We start from the raw sequence: 17,923 nt of genomic DNA, 5'->3' as shown, positions 1-17,923 counted from the left end.
TGAATGAAATGCACATTTATTCTACATACAGTAACTTGTTGAGTAACATTTTTAGTTAAGATGGAAAAGCTGATTTTATCATCCTTGGTGTAACTGGCCATTTCAGTTTATTGGGAGGGGACAGTCCTTCATTCTGATCAGAATTTTTGGCCTCTACACTCTCCTTGTGTAGTGGCACAGCTTGTCCTTCGATGCTTAACAATTTTAGCTCCGCTGGGCCCAGATGTAAGTATTCCTGCAAAAGAAAAATGGGCGTTTTTAGAGCTTCCCCAAAGTGGTTCTTGTAGTAAAAACAAAAAAAAAAAAGCAACTTTTCTTCCCAGTGGTTATTAAAGCCTAAATGCCTGGGCTAAATTTAGCAGTATACATCTGGTAACCTGACTATAAGGCTTTGGTTGTCCACCTTAATCATTTTTGAAGAACATATATAAAAATTGCATATGGTTTACTGTGTTTATAAACCCTGCTGTTTTTGTTTAAATCAGTGCTCTCCAAACTGAGGCCTGAAGGCCGGATGTGGCCTTTTGCCTTTATCCGGTCCTTGGGGCACTATTCTCCCACTGATAGACATTATTCTGCCAACTGACATCAACAATGGGGCACTATTCCTCCCAGTGATATCAACGATGGGGCACTTTTGCTCCCAGTGATATCAACGATGGGGCACTTTTGCTCCCAGTGATATCAACGATGGGGCACTTTTGCTCCCAGTGATATCAACGATGGGCCACTTTTGCTCCCAATGTTATCAATGATGGGGCACTTTTGCTCCCAATGTTATCAACGATGGGGCACTATTCGTCCCAATGATATCAAGGATGGGGCAATATTCCTCCCAAAGATGGGGCACTACCCCCCCCCCCCCCCTCCATTTCCACTGATGCAAGTAACATTTCTACTCCCACTGGCCTCAGACCAGCCCCCCCTAAAGTCTGAAGGACAATAAACTGGCCCTTAGTTTAGAACAGTGGTCTCCAAACTTTCTTAGACAAAATGTACCTCTGTTTAAAACTATACTTATTTTAGACATTTACAGTATTAAACAGACACACTGCCATCTGTAAGCTGAAACCATCTGAATGAAGGCATCAGCTTCATTATGTCATAGCTGAAAGTCATCACATGATCAGGAACCACTTACGACCGATTTGATCCTCTGTAATGATCGGAATTATAAGTACTGTGTTAAAAATTTTACCTAAGATGTATCTAAAACCACCCTTTTAGCTCTGGATTTAGCATGGAAGGGTTAGAATCTTGGTCAGGTTATTTTTGCTCTGTGAACCTACTGTGAAGATCCTCCCTCAATGTGTCTTGATGACCCTTGTCTGTAGGATTGAAAGTGAGGGAAAATCCAAAATTGTAATTTGTCACTGGAACAGGAATAGAGGGAAAATCTTCCAATGTTGACAACTATGTGGGCGGTTGTTTCCCTTACATTGGAGGGATTCCTTCTCCCTTCCTGTTGTATCTTTTTTCTTTCCCCCATAGCCACATGTATTTTTAAACAAAACACACAACGCCATATGTTTATCTTTCTGTAATTTAATCAAAGCAAAATATCAAAGTACAATACCCAAAGTAGGCCTCTGTATAACCTCTATTCACATACAGACTGCTACAATAAAATTTATGACAGGCACCCAGCTGTCACTTCCTCTCCTGGCGCTGTGGCGCCAGAAGGAAGTTCCTCTCCCCCCCTCCCTGCAATCTTCTGGGACACGTCACAGGTCCCAGAAGATTGCCGGCCATTCACAATGCGGGGAGTGAAGCGAGGCTTCGGGCACCTGCATCGCTGGACCATGGAACAGGTGATTGTTTATTAAGTCAGCAGCTACACTTTTTGTAGCTGCCGCCTTTTAAATGGGTGGAATTCTGCTTTAAGAAGGGTCAAGTTGACCTGGACTTACTTACCAGTCCTCTAATATACAGTATCTCACAAAAGTGAGTACACCCCTCACATTTTTGTAACTATTTTATTGTATCTTTCCTTGTGACAACACTAAAGAAATGACACTTTGCTACAATGTAAAGTAGTGAGTGTACAGCTTGTATAACAGTGTAAATTTGCTGTCCCCTCAAAATAACTCAACACACAGCCATTAATGTCTAAACCGCTGGCAACAAAAGCGAGTACACCCCTAAGTGAAAATGTCCAAAGTGGGCCCAAAGTGTCAATATATTGTGTGGCCACCGTTATTTTCCAGCACTGCCTTAACCCTCTTGGGCATGGAGTTCACCAGAGCTTCACAGGTTGCCACTGGAGTCCTCTTCCCCTCCTCCATGACGACATCACGGAGCTGGTGGATGTTAGAGACCTTGCGCTCCTCCACCTTCCATTTGAGGATGGCCCACAGATGCTCAATAGGGTTTAGGTTTGGATACCTGCTTGGTCAGTCCATCACCTTTACCCTCAGCTTCTTTAGCAAGGCAGTGGTTGTCTTGGAGGTGTGTTTGAGGTCATTATCATGTTGGAATACTGCCCTGGGGATCATGCTCTGCTTTAGTATATCACAGTACATGTTGGCATTCATGGTTCCCTCAATGAACTGTAGCTCCCCAGTGCTGGTAGCACTCATGCAGCCCCAGACCATGACACTCCCACCACCATGCTTGACTGTAGGCAAGACACACTTGTCTTTGTATTCCTCACCTGGTTGCCGCCACACAAGCTTGACACCATCTGAACCAAATAAGTTTATCTTGGTCTCATCGGACCACAGGACATGGTTCCAGTAATCCATGTCCTTAGTTGGCTTGTCTTCAGCAAACTGTTTGTGGGCTTTCTTGTGCATCATCTTTAGAAGAGGTTTCTTTCTGGGATGACAGCCATGCAGACCAATTTGATGCAGTGTGCGGCGTATGGTCTGAGCACTGACAGGCTGACCCCCCACCTCTTCAACCTCTGCAGCAATGCTGGCAGAACTCATACGTCTATTTCCCAAAGAAAACCTCTGGATATGACGCTGAGCACATGCACTCAACAACTTTGGTTGACCATGGCGAGGCCTGTTCTGAGTGGAACCTGTCCTGTTAAACTGCTGTATGGTCTTGGCCACCGTGCTACAGCTCAGTTTCAGGGCCTTGGCAATCTTCTAGCCTAGGTCATCTTTATGTAGAGCAACAACAATTTTTTTTCAGATCCTCAGAGAGTTCTTTGCCATGAGGTGCCATATTGAGGTTCCAGTAACCAGTATGAGAGAGTGAGAGCAATAACACCAAATTGAACACACCTACTCCCCATTCACACCTGAGACCTTGTAACACTTACAAGTCACGTGACACTGGGGAGGGAAAATGGCTAATTGGGCCCAATGTGGACATTTTCACTTAGGGGTGTACTCACTTTTGTTGCTAGCGGTTTAGACATTAATGGCTGTGTGAGGTATTTTGAGGGGACAGCAAATTTACACTGTTATACAAGCTGTACACTCACTACTTTACATTGTAGCAAAGTGTCATTTCTTCAGTGTTGTCACATGAAAAGATAGAATAAAATATTTGCAAAAATGTGAGGGGTGTACTCACTTTTGTGAGATACTGTAGGTGCCCACTTCAATGCACTGATTTTTCAAGCAAAAAAACAGAAGCCTGGGTATTGGCACCCTTATCTCATTAGGATACAGTTCCTCATCTACATTGTCTAGGATACACACCCAGTGGCCTAGAACAACTTGCGCTTGATGAACTCTTAAGAGTATCTATAATAGATTGCCAATACTTAAATTATTTTGGGCACCACACCTGTTGTACCGTATCTTGAGACAGATGGAAGCCCATAGTAAGTCTATGGGTAAGTCACTTCCCAATAATTTCACAGCCGCTGTCGACTGTGCTTCTGCCGCTGGAGATCGGGTCGGATCGCCTACAGAAAAGGTATGTATACTGATTTTTTTTTTCTTTACAGGGCTAGATAGGTTAGTGTTAGAATGTTGGTGTCTATAGATGCAGGCATTTTAGTTTTTAGCATGGGCTTTCACTTTAACCTAAGGTACAAATGGTTCGTATGACCTTGAGGCTTATACTGTATGCTTGGGTAATGTCCTAAAGCCTAACTCCAGGTTTACTTTTACTTTAAAAAGTTAGTTTTGACCAAGTTGGCCCAGATTAACTATTTCCTATATGAACTGATGTGGCTCCTTTCTGCGCTGTATTCATCAGCATACCATATACAGCGCTGTGTTGCAGCAGTGGTGCAAGGTCTTCCCATCTGCGGTCAGAATAAAGCCGAGTTGAGCTAAGTGCTGCTCTACCACTCACTGGAAGCCTTGTATTTGTATCAATGAATACAAGGCTTTCTCTAAATTGTGATTTGAGGATGACATCACAGCCTGGAAAACAATATAAAGGAACAGTGCAGAGTCCATAATGTAGTAATTAAAATGTACTCACAAAAGTAAAAAGCACTGTGGACAAAGAAGCCAAATACGCCTAGACTAGAGAAGACTGTCCCTTCACACCGATGCCTCCTACCCTGACCATGAACAGTGGAAGGAGAATACTGCAAGAAGGAGAAGACACTGGGATTGATTTACTAAAACTGGAGAGTACAAAATCTGGTGCAGCTCTGCATAGAAACCAATCACCTTCCAGTTTTTATTGTCAAAGCCTAATTGAACAAGCTGAAGTTAGAAGCTGATTGGCTACCATGCACAGCTGCACCAGATTCTGAGTGCACCAGTTTCAGTAAATCAACCCCACTGAGACAGTTTGGGAATGTTAAGCAGAAGTTTGTCAGAAGTCTTCACCCCTTTAGGTAATGTTATGCCGCGGACTTTTCGACCGGACTGGTCCGACGGACCATTCGACCCTGTGTGGGCTTCATCGGACCTGCAGTGGACTTCTTCGGTCGAAAATCTGACGGACTTTAGATTTGGAACATGTTCCAAATCTTTCCGATGGGCTCGAGTCCGGTTGAAAAGTCCACGCGTCTGTATGCTAGTCCGACGGACGAAAACCGACGCTAGGGCAGCTATTGGCTACTGGCTATCAACTTCCTTATTTTAGTCCGGTTGTACGTCATCACGTACGAATCCGTCGGACTTTGGTGTGATCGTGTGTAGGCAAGTCCGTTTGTTTGGAAAGTCCGTCGGATAGACCGTCGGACCAGTCCGGTCGAAAAGTCCACTCGTGTGATTGCGTCATTAGTTATCAGGAGCACGTTTTGCGGAAGCAACAAACCAACCTCCTTCGATCTGAACTATAGGACTACATCCTGCCCATTTATGTATTAGACAATCATACATAAATAGGCAAGGAGTAGTCCTATAGATCAGGCTGGTGAAGTGGATTTGTTGCTTCCCCGGAACCTTTTCCTGATGGCTGATGTTACCTAAAGGGGTGAAGCCTGCCAACGAACCTTCAGTTTCCATTTTAGCACTGTGGTGAAAAGAGAGTGCGTTGAATGTGACTGATACAATGCTGGGTTGTTTAGGTGCCTGCTGTGAAAAAAATAAAAAAATCAGCTCTAAGAACAAATGGTTAGCCCTATAAACATAAAGTAAAATAAAATAATAAAATTAAAACCCCAAAACTCCACACTGAAACCAAAGCCCGCTGTTTTTATGGTGGAAGTATTAATTCGGGTAAACAAAAAAATCTGCATAAAATAAAAAGCAATAGGAAGCCTTGCAGCAAAAAAAAAAAAAAAAAAAAAGGGCTATGGATGGGATAGCAGCTAAAAGTGACAAGTGACAGCTATCCAAAAAGCTAGCAATGAAAATGAAAGTACAATTTCCTGACTCACTCTAATCTCTCATTTTCTCCCTATGTATTTTCAACAACACTGTCCAATTCACTGACACTATGACTTCCCTGTGCCTTCCTCTTTATAGTGAGAGGGCTGGCTTATCCAAAAGCCCCCTTGTTGGCTCTTCTAAACCAGTTCAAGGGCCATGCAGTACATTATGGCTTAAAAAAATGGGACCAGTAATCTGGAGATTGCAGGAATTGCCTCAAACCCATTGAAGCGGTGAACCCAAACCTCATTGCTAGTTGGCAGGGACCCTAATCTGCCAGATCGTGTCAGAGTGCTTCCATTACCTCCAAAGGGATCTGTCCTCAACTGAGATAAACACCTTTTCAGAGAAAGGTTTGAGCAAATGTCTTGAGCCTTATGCATCAGTTGAGATGGCTTGTTACAAGCTTCTAAACTTCTATCCCGTATGGATCTTATGTCCAAGCATATGCACAGAGCACTATGGTTGCACTACTGGCATGCTGATGACATATCCAAAAAGCATCTGACAGGGCTGGTCTTCATGGGACATCATCTCTTTGGCCATGTGCTTAAAACCGCAATTGGTAATGCCTCAGGAGATATTTGGCATTTTTCCCTTGCGTGTGGAGTCTTCCCCTCTGGCAGTGAGTTGTCAACCTAAATCTTGGTCTGAAGCATTGGGTTTATCTTCCATGCTCTCCCCTCTAGTCATACTGACAGGTTTCCATGTCAAGTAGGGGGCTCCACTTCTTCTATTCAGATTCGGGTAGCCCGTCCACATCTCTGGAGCTGCTGGGCTGGTCCCTTTTTGTGAGGCCTGATGGTAGTTTTTTTGCTATTTTCTTCACCCTTAGTTGAACTGCTAACCAGCTGTATCTGGATTCCTGTGTCCCTCAATAGATGAGACAGAAAATGGGATTTTTGTATTTACCGTAAAATCCATTTCTTGGTGCCCATTGAAGGACACAGGTCCCATCCCTCTGTGTTCTTGCTGATGTCTTTGGTACTTCTTTACCACAAAACTGAGGCATGCTGGCTAGAGGAGGGGTTGTATTGCGACTGATTTAGGTTTTTATTTCTGTGTGGCAGTTTTTAATCCTCCTGTAGACAGCAACCCCAACTGTATCTGAATTCTTGTGTCCCCCAATGGACTTCAAGAAATGGAATTTATGGTAAGTAAAAAAATCCAATGGAGTCTAGATGTAAAAGTGTCTTTATGGTTCCTAAATCCAGTGTTCAGATTTTCTGTAGTCAAGGAAATAATTTCTTCTTATGTTCTGGAAGATCCTGATGACAGAAGCCAGCCTATTTGCTATTGGGAAGTCCTGGGCATTTTGTTGGTTGTTGGTGGAATCTCACCTGATCAACATCTTTGAGTTTCGGGCAATATGGCTGTCTATACAGCACTGGACCAACTAATAAGAGGGCCAGCCAATCTGGATACAGTCAGACCATGCAATAGCATCCATCCATCCTCAGGGAGGAACAAGAAGTTTCACTGTAGCAAGGGATAGAGCAAATCCTGTCCTGGGCAGAACTTAATATTTCAACCTTGTCAGCCCTTTACATTAACAACGTTGACAATTGACAGGCAAATTTTCTCAGCCAGCAGCGTCTGGACCCAGGAGTGTGGTATTTGCTCCCAGAGGTGTTCCAGGAATCTCTTGGTACTGCTTTGCTAACAAACTGAGGTATACTGGAAGTAGGAGGAGTTATATTTTGCGCTAGCCTAGAGGTATTTTGCTTGACAGTGTCCAATCTTCCTGTAGGTTGTAGTATAACCCAAAGGTTTAGGGCTTCCTGTGGTCCTCAATGGACTAAGATAAGGATTTTGCAGTGAGTACAAAAATCATATTATTTCTCTCAGGGCAAGTTTTCTATAAACTAAACTCTAATGCCGCGTACACATGACCGGACTTTCCGGCAGCAAAGGTCTGACGGAACGATTCTGGCGGACATTCCGATCATGTGTGGGCTTCATCGACCTTCATCGGACGTTTTCTGTTGAAAATTCCGACGGACCTAGAAATAGAACATGTTTCAAATCTTTCCGACGGACTTGATTCCTATCGAAAAAACAGTTTGTCTGTATGCTAGTCCGACGGACCGAAAAAGACGCAAGGGCAGCTATTGGCTACTGGCTATTGAACTTCCTTTTCTAGTCCGGTCGTACATCATCACGTTCAAAAGGATCGGACCTTGGTGTGATCGTGTGCAGGCAAGTCCGTTTCGTCGGAACTCCGTCGAAAAGTCCTTCGGAGTTCAGTCCGACGAGAAGTCCGCTCGTGTGTACACGGCATTAGGGCTCTTTCACACCGGGAAACTCTGCCAGCGGATCCACCTGCTCAGCAGTCTTTGTATGCTCTGCTGATGCAAGAGTGGACACAGCCCGCTTTCCTCTATGGGCAGTCGGATTTAAACTGACCACTTGTCTGTTTACATCTGACTGTCATCTGTTCCGAACCGCCAGACAGATGGGGAACGGTTCCCCCATCCCTCTGTTTTTGGCGGATAGGATCAGATGTCAGTGAGTGTTAATGGACATGTATCTGTTGACATCCGCCGCTCCATAGAGGACAGTGGATGGTCTGCCCGTGCGAAAGGGCTTTTCTGTATGTATAGTATATATAACATAATGAAAAAAAAACATTGTTTTCTTATCTGTGACTTTGCTAACCTCTTAGGGACATGCAGTGTTCACCAATAGTACTTCAGTGCCACATTCATTTTTCATGAAGTTTGTTTTCATTTTTTATATGGTAAAAAGTTTTTTTTTTTATGGATGTTGACATCACACATACAGTGGTAATGTTTCACTTGTGCAGTTCTATGGGGGCTCCACTTACTTTGAAATCCTTTTCATCCTCATGCAGTAAGTGTTTCAGATCAAGAAAGATCTGGGAATCTCTGCCCTCAGAGGTGGCGAGCTCCCTGTCTTCACCTAGAAGCAGAAGATTAGTGATACACATATCCATGTTTGGCCCTATCATGTTCTCTTCTTTTGTCCAACCTCACGTGTGCTTATGATATAGTGAATTAAAACCAGAATTTTCCCTTGGAAGCAACATAATAACACCTACTCCAGCTAAACAGTCCACCACTAAAGAGCCAAGGGCTGTAGAGAAGTTTGTAATTTATCTCTGGATACACAAAAGTAGCCTTTTCTAAGAGAAATATGGACTTCCATTGCAGATCCCTTCTGAGAATGCCGTTGACCCTTCATCCTCTCTACTCTATGCTTTCTCGATTGTTAAGATAGGATTATAGACATTGGTTTTGGAGTGGTCACTGAAGCCATCCCAGGATCCTCTTGTATTTTCTGACACTATACTCTACAAGATATTAGACACAAATATAGAAGCACTGCTTTTTTAAGCTGAATTCACATAGTTCCATGTGTTGTGTGTGTGGGGTAATACCCAAGGCCTTTTTTTTTCAGCAGAAATGCAGGGGAACGCAGTTCTGACACCTCCAGTACTACATGTATGTAATGGCAAAGGGGGCTTAGGTTTGCTGGAGGATCTACTGTTGCTGGCGGATATATTGTCACTGTTGATGTCTATTGTTGCTGGGGAAGGTCTTATGCTGCTGAAGGGGTCAATTGCTGCTGGGAGGGATCTACTGTTGGTTGAGGGATGGGTCTATTGTTGCTGGCTGCTGGAGGGTCTATTGATGCTGTCAGGGATTTATTGTTGCTGGGGGGTCTGACTGCAGGGGATCTTTTTTACTGTTTTTCTTGTTATTAACAAATTCCATACAAAGTACTTAGCACCACAAAATCATACTTGGTTCTGTATTCTCTAAAAGGGGTGGTATTGGGACGTTTGTGGAACCATGGGACGGTGCTCGGAGGTGAGTAGGGCGTGGAGACAAGGAATGACTCGCAGGTGACTTCTCTGTGAAAAAAAAACTGTGTGTAGGTGTGTATGGACCCATATCGTTTCTCTTTTAAAACACATGTTAAACTGACAAAAAATTGTATTTTTACTTGTAACACCAAATGGAATCAGACAACCTTCAAGCAGTATATGGCCAGCTTTAAACTGGCCATATACTGCTCAAATTGAAACTGCTGAATCTCCACAGTATAGGGACTACTTGTTCTGTAGTTCAAGATAAGAACTGCTAGAATGTCTTGAGAACAACACAGGACAGCTCTGAATTTCTTACAAGATCAACAGTTTTTATTTTTTTGCACTTCTTAAACACATATAATACTCTCAATGGTATATTTAACAGACCAAAAGGGGGACAAAAAACAGAAGATCATTATAGGAGTTTACATACACTTTATTGACTATTTACTTTACATCTATGACAAACCTTTATCATCAGAGGTTGTTTCCAGATCCTGTTTGACCAATCTGTGCTCTATATCTTCTGGTGGATCCAGCCCAACCATCTGCGTTAAGAAGACATTCCTGAAAGAGATGGGGAAGTAGGTAAAAGAAACTGTGTTCTGGGTTCCCCAGCGAAATTTTATTTAGAAGAATTCCACATCTGGATTATTAAAACTTTTCAATTTTAATTTCGAAGGATTTTCTTATTCTACACAGATCTGGGTGCTCTGTACCTATATACAGTGCAAAAGGCAACAAGACAGATAAATGTATTCATGTATACATATTCTCACACACATACGTTGTACATACATCAAATAACATATTTACAAATATACAGACATCCAGGGGCATTGCTAGGTCTACAAAAGATCTGGGGCTAAAGCCCATAGCAGCGTAGTAAAGAAAGTCATACGCTTGGGCAGGCATACACATGTATATACAGTAATATACGTGTGGGTGTATATATATATCCCCAGAGAGCCCCCCGCTTACATCAGGGTCCCCAGAGAGCCCCCCCCCTTACATCACGGTCCCCAGAGAGCCTCCTCCTTACATCAGAGTCCTCAGAGAGCCTCCCCCTTCCATGAGGGTACCCAGAGGCCCCCCCACTTACATCAGGGTTCCCAGAGAGGCCCCCTTACATTAGGGTCCCCAGAGAGCCTCCCCCTTAAATCTGGGTCCCTAGAAAGCCTAGGCCTTAAAATCAGGGTCCCCAGAGAGCCCCCCCACTTACATAAGGGTCCCAGAGAGCCTCCCCTCCCCTTGGGGACCCCTGCAGAGACTCGGGGCTATTGGCCTCAGATTCGGGGCTATAGCCCCAAAAGCCACCCCCTAGCAACGCCCCTGCAGACATCAATTTTCCCTAATGCCACGTTTACACAGGCAACTGGGGACCAGTAAAAAGGGGTAGCTTTGATGCCCCCTCTTCCCAACTGTCCAGCCACGCTATGTGGCTTGGCAAAAATTAAACCACAGGTTGTGTTCCATCGACAGTACCTATTCAAATGAAAGGGGCCATGCAACAACCACCCTGCTGTTAACAGTTGGCTTTGAAATCATTACACACAACGCAATCAAATAGCTAATTTTATTTCCCCCCGACATTGTCAGTTGTGTGATCCAGAAGCTTTTCTATGCTGGGAATCACACATTCCTCTAAGGGGTTAATCCTTCCAGCATTCAAAGCTCGAAGAATATTTATTACCCCGCATGTGCACTTAAAAGCGTACCTGGATATTTTTAGATCCTGAAGCCGGCAATTGAAAAGATGACTTATTAATTGTAAATTTTCTTGCTCCGTCTTATAAACAGTCTTCTCCAGATCCTGAATGTCTTTACTGTAAATTGCAACCTGGAGAGGATGAGAAATAACATTTAGGACGCAAAGCCCTAAATTGAAAACCTTTTAAGGAGAACAGGTTTGATGACTGACGATCCCCCTCATGCCTTAAAGGAGTTGTAAAGGCAGAAGGTTTTTTATCTTCATGCATTCTATGCATCAAGATAAAAAAACCTTCTGTGTGTAGCAGCCCCTCCCCCGCCCCCCCTCAGCACCCCCCAATTACCTACCTGAGCCCCTTCTCTCTCCAGCGATGTCCACGATCCCCTCAGCCATCCAGTACACTCCTCCTGATTGGCTGAGACAGATCAACGGTGCTACTGGATCCCGTGTCTGTCAATCAAAGTCAGTCAGCCAATCAGGGGAGAGAGGGGTTGAGGCCAGGTCAGGCTCCTTGTCTGAATGGATACACAGAGCTCCGTCCCAGCTTGGGTGACCCCTGTAGCAAGCTGCTGCCTGGGGGGGCACTCAAAGGAGGGAGGGATTAGGAGCAGCAAAGATGGACCCGAGAAGAGGAGGATCTGGGCTGCTCTGTGCAAAGCCAACTGCACAGAGGAGGCAAGTATAACATGTTTGTTATTTAAAAATAAAAATGAGCCTTTACAATCACTTTAATGCTAAAATCCAGGAAAACATATTTTCATTAGATAATTTAAGTAAAAAGAACAGACAATTAATCCATAAAATCATATCAAATGAATATGGATGTGTTTTAACATAAACTACCCCATACACCTTCCCATATACATATTTAGTCATAAACATAATTGTTACAGAGTCAAGAAACAAAGTGACTACTGGCAAAAAAAAAAAACGATAGTGGCGGGTGTAATATCCGTGGATCCATCTATTTGGATATTACACCTTCCACTATCGTATTTATTGCCAATAGTCACTTTTTTTCTTGACTTTTTTTCTGTAACAATTGTTTTTTTTTTTTTTTGACTGAATATGTATTAGGGAAAGTGTATGGGGTAGTTGGTGTTATGGACACATCCATATCCATTGGATATGTTTTTATGTGGACTAATTGTACTTTAATTTTACTAATATTCTAATATATGTTTTAGCCCTGGTTCACACTGGTACGATTTGACATGTCAAATCGGCGGCAATTGCCAGCAATGGCACCGTCCTAATCAGTGCGACGCTGCATTTGCGGCGCCGCACCAATTTCAAAAAGTAGTTTCTGTACTACTTTCTGTGATTTCGGGCTGCGTTTTACATTGACATTTGTGCAGAAACCTGCACAGATGTCTCTGAAATGCGGGAGTCAAATTGTGCGAGTTCAGCTGAACGGCTTCATTCCTGCAGCTCAGTGTGAACCTGGGCCTAAGAATACCTGTATTTGTGTGTGTTTTTCTGAGGGTTATAGGATTAGTACCATTAAAGTCCCCATTTATCCCTGTTTATTTTATATTTTTTTGCTCATAAGGATGTGGTGCTGAGGTTATCAAATATATCCCTAGTCTTTATATATACATATACAGTGGGGAAAATTATTATTTGATCCCCTGCAGATTTTGTAAGTTTGCTCACTTACAAAGAAATGAAGAGTCTATAACTTTTAATATAGGTGTATTTTAAGTGATAGAGATAGAATATCATCCAAACATCCAGAAGAAAAAAAAAAAAAAAAAACATGATACAAATGCTATAAACTGAGTTGCAGTTCAGTGAGTAAAATAAATATTTGATCTCCTACCAACCAACAATAGTTCTGGCTCCCACAGACTGGTTACAGTATGTGCTCATGTGGTACACAGATTAGTCCTGTCAATTTAAGAAGGTACTCCTAACGACAACTCTTTATGTGTATAAAAGACATCTGTCCACAGAATCTCTTTCTTCTATTCAATCCTTACCATCATGGGCAAGACCAAGAAGCTGTCAAAGGATGTCAGGGACAAGATTGTAGACCTGCACAAGGCTGGAATGGGCTCCAAGATAATCAGCAAGAAGCTTGATGAGAAGGAGACAACTGTTGGAAAGATGATTCGCAAATGGAAGAAACACAAAATAACCATCAATTGCCCTCGGACTGGAGCGCTATGCAAGATTTCGCCTCATGGGGTGAGGATGATCATGAGAAAAGTGAAGGATCAGCCCAGAACTACACAGGAGGAGCTTGTGAATGATTTTAAGGCAATTGGGACCACAGTCACCAAACAAACCATTGGTATCACAAAAGGCCGCCATGGATTGAAATCCTGCAGTGCCCGCAAGATCCCCCCTTCAAGAAGTCACATGTTCAGGCCCATCTGATGTTTGCCAATGAAAATCTAAATGATTCAGAGAAGGATTGGGAGAAAGTGCTGTGGTTAGATGAGACCAAAATTGAGCTCTTTGGCATTAACTCCACTAGCCATGTTTGGAGGAAGAAAAATGCTGAACATGAGCCTAAGAACACCATCCCTACAGTCAAGCATGGAGGTGGAAACATTATGCTTTGGGGCTGTTTCTCTGCTAAAGGTACAGGCCAACTTTGCCGCATTGAGGGGCTAATGGGCAGGGCCATGTGTTGTAAAATCTTGGATGAGAACCTTCTTCCCTCAGCCAGAACACTGAAGATGGGTCATAGATGGGTCTTCCAGCTTGACAATAACCCAAAACATACCACCAAGGCAACAAAGGAGTGGCACAAGAATAAGCATATTAAGGTCATGGTGTGGCCTAGCCATTGTCCAGACCTTAATCCTATAGAAGATTTATGGAGGGAGCTGAAACTTCAAGTTGCCAAGCGTCTGCCAAGAAACCTTAAAGATTTAAAGAAGATCTGTAAATAAGAGTGGACCAAAATCTCTTCTGAGATATGTACAAACCTGGTAACCAACTACAAGAAACATCTTATCTCTATGCTTGCCAACAAGGGTTTCTCCACCAAGTATTGAGTTATGTTTTGTTTGAAGTTCAGATACTTATTTTACTTACTGTATTGCAACTCAATTTATAAAAGTTGTATCATATGTTTTTTCAGGATTTTTGGTTGACATTCTGTCTCTATCATTTTAAATACACATATGACACAAATTATAGACCCTTTATTTCTTTATAAGTATAAGTGGGCAAACTTACAAACTTACTTGCAGGGGATCATTTCCGCAAATATAGGATGCAGTTTGATGCAGTTTGCCCTGAATCAGCATCATGCGTTGCCATGGTGCAGGAGGGCCGACCACCAGCACCATAACAACCAATATATCTCTGATGGCACTGATCTAGGTAAGGCAGGACCACCCCTAGCATTCAGGAGAGTACGAAAGTCCATCACTGCCCAGACTTGCAATGCCTCCAGTTCATGCTGCTGGAGCTTTAAGGTAAGGCTCTGATGGGAAGAAGGGACTTGGAGATGGGAGGACTCTGATTATGGGGCGCTGTGATGAGAGGACTCTAATGTGATGGAGGACTCTCATGTAGGAAAAGTAGGGGGCTTCTGATGTGATGGGGTCTTCCGGTGGGAAGGGAGGCTTCAGATGTGTTTGGGGAACTCCAATGTGAAGGGGGAACTCCAATGTTACTTGGGAGGGGGGGGGGGGCACTGATGTGAAATGGGCTTCTGATTTGAAGTTAATTTCATCAAGGTGGTTGTCTGGATTATCCAGGGCTCAGGTTTCCCATTATTAAGTAAGATTTTGTTTTTTACATTTTAGACTGGAGTACCTCAAGATTTTGCATATTGTCAAAGGGTGCCACGACTGAAAAAGGTTAAGAAACACTGATCTATATGCCGGTAGGCCATTTTGGAAACATAATTTCATACAGCAAGACCCAAGTTACCTCTTTCTTCATCCACTTATTCTCTTGGATTTCTTTCTGGCTATCCAGGTCAATATGCTTCGCTGCATCCTAGGAAAGTATTAAAAATTCAATGTTCACTTTTTTCTTCTGTTCTCTGACCAATAATGTTATAACTGACATGATACTTTCATGGCTGAAATGTATTCATTCAGTCAAAGCTACTAAGAGTATATGTGATCTCGCCTGTGTCAGCCAGTAGCGGGTGACAGAGGGGAGCCGGATCACGTGATCGGACCAGAGCAACCCTGAAAATAGGTAAGTATACAGATCTTTCCTACAAAGGTTAGTCAGAGTGGGTATTATGAGGGGGGAGGGAGCATTTTTAAGAGTATTTAGGTTTTGACTGGAATTCTACTTTAGGATCATTTTACCACAGTCCATACAGAAACTCCAGCAAACGCATTGGTTACTGCATTTCTACTGGTTATCTTTATACTGTCAAGAATAAAGATACACTATATTACCAAAAGTATTGTGACGCCTGCCTTTACAGGCACGAGAAAGTTAATGGCATCCCAGTCTTAGTCCGTAGGCTTCAATATTGAGTTGGCCCACCTTTTGCAGCAATAACAGCTTCAACTCTTCTGGGAAGGCTGTCCACAAGGTTTAGGAGTGTGTCTATGGGAATGTTTGACCATTCTCCCAAAAGCGCATTTGTGAGGTCAGGCACTGATGTTGGATGAGAAGGCCTGGCTCCTAATCTCCGCTCTAATTCATCCCAAAGGTATCGGGTTGAGGTTAGGACAAGTCAAGGCCAGGCCAGTCAAGTTCCTCCACCCCAAACTCGCTTATCCATGTATTTTTGGACCTTGCTTTGTGCACTGATCCAAATCATTTGGTGGAGGGCGGATTATGGTGTGGGGTTGTTTTTCAGGGGTTGGGTTTGGCCCCTTAGTTCCAGTGAAGGGAACTCTTAAGGCGTCAGCATACCAAGACATTTTGGACAATTTCATGCTCCCAACTTTGTGGGAACAGTTTGGGGATGGCCCCTTCCTGTTCCAACATGACTGCGCACCAGTGCACAAAGAAAGGTCCATAAAGACATGAATGAACGAGTTTGGGGTTGATGAACTTGACTTGCCTGCACGGTTGAGTCCTGACCTCAACCCAATAGAACACCTTTGAATGAATGAATTAGAGTGGAGACTGCGAGCCAGGCCTTCTCGTCCACATCAGTGCCTGACCTCACAAATGGGCTTCTGGAAGAATGGTCAAACATTCCCATAGACACACTCCTAAACCTTGTGGACAGCCTTCCCAGAAGAGTTGAAGCTGTTATAGCTGCAGAGGGTGGGCCAACTCAGTAGTGAACCCTACAGACTATAGTGTATATGGACTTTTGAGCTGATCAGTTGGCTCTCTATTCCTTCTCAAGTTGGAAGGTTCCCATGCAGTGGGATCATCCCCCCATGTTGTGTTTTCCAAGTGGTCGAGGTCAAGCTGGTTAGAGTTACCATCAGTTTATATGTGAAATTGATGATACAGCCAACTTTTTAGTCCAGCGCCTCCATTTTTTCTTATGTCACCTGTTTCAAATGAAAGTTCTCTATACTCCCATATGCATGTCCTGATTTCCCAGAAATGGTCAAGATTGATTTTACTCCCCATCAGATTTCCTACTGTTAATTGATGCCACCCTTCTCATTAAAGGGCCAATAAGGAGGCACAAGCGGCAGGAAGTGGCAGTCCCAGGCTTGATTTGAAAAAAGATTTGCATACAACTGTCTATATCTGCGGATCTCCTGATCGCTGAAAAATGTGGCTTTTAATGTGACTTTTAATGATAGTTACCTCTCCTTATGTATTTCTCCTATCATAAGCTCAGTTTGAATTGCTCAGATTGGTGACAGATTTACATTAAAGTACTTTTCTCACTTTGGAAATAAAAGAGCTGCAAGCAGGTATAAACTTCATGAACATAACTACTGCAGCTATCATTCAGTTTTGCTATGGCCAATATTAGGCCATTCTGTACAAAGTTTTGACACGTCCTGGTAGTGTCGGAGCTTCCCTTCCCCTTCTTATTTCCAATCATCCACCACTATGATGATCTGCCACATTGACCAACAGGAATGTGTGTGTGAAGCTGGAGAGGGTAGGTAAGTTCTGTCACTTTGGTGCCCTGTTAGGGACAGGGCTCCGATTGTGCCTGAAGTAACAACTATAATGAAATGCCATGTATACCAATGTGGCCATCTCTCTTGTCAGACCCATCTTCCTCTCTGTCTCCTGGTCTATCTTTTCTTTCGTCATCTCCAGGCTTCTTCTGAAATGGTCTGGATGAAGAAGAGAAGAATAACAGCAAAATCTGCAAGGGGTATTAAGTGCATAGAAAGAAATTAAATGTATATTCAGGGTTGCTGTTAGAAATCATGGGGGTTCCCCCCCCCCCCCCAGGCTGGCTGGGTGGGTGTGTGGGTTCAGGTGTATGACCCCGAACACGGCTCCAGCCGCATGAACAAACCACTCATATTTGTGGCCAGGGAACCTCCTGTATTAATTAGCCCTTAATTATGTTTTTTAAATATTTTTTTACAATGTTTTTTATTTTTTTTCTACATTATCAATAGCCATGGGAGGACTTTGGTAAAAAATCAGGGGTCTAAACAGATCCCTGATTTCTGACTTTTGTAACAGAGAAAGTGATAGAGGACACAAATCCCCAATCATTTCTCTCAATAGAATGAATGATCATGAATCACACTATATAGAGGCTCCCTGTTC

The 17,923-nt window shown here is 43.2% G+C and overlaps 1 protein-coding gene across 1 annotated transcript in view; it reads right to left on the bottom strand.

Moving 5' to 3' along the window:
- The window catches only part of CCDC83 (coiled-coil domain containing 83), a 72,231-nt gene continuing 54,308 nt past the window's right edge, over nt 1-17,923 (bottom strand). The window contains exons 6-11 of the mRNA XM_073612941.1: nt 17,384-17,475; nt 15,179-15,247; nt 11,292-11,413; nt 10,043-10,140; nt 8,566-8,660; nt 1-235 (exon numbers count right to left, since the gene is read on the bottom strand). Coding sequence (XP_073469042.1) covers nt 56-235; nt 8,566-8,660; nt 10,043-10,140; nt 11,292-11,413; nt 15,179-15,247; nt 17,384-17,475 — 656 coding nt within the window. The 3' untranslated portion in view covers nt 1-55. The remainder of the gene's footprint in view (nt 236-8,565; nt 8,661-10,042; nt 10,141-11,291; nt 11,414-15,178; nt 15,248-17,383; nt 17,476-17,923) is intronic.

Source organism: Aquarana catesbeiana, linkage group LG02 (genome assembly GCF_042186555.1).
Source record: "Aquarana catesbeiana isolate 2022-GZ linkage group LG02, ASM4218655v1, whole genome shotgun sequence".
Lineage (NCBI taxonomy): Eukaryota > Metazoa > Chordata > Amphibia > Anura > Ranidae > Aquarana > Aquarana catesbeiana.
Note: the sequence above shows the minus strand (reverse complement) of the source record. Positions and strands in the feature narration are given on the sequence as shown.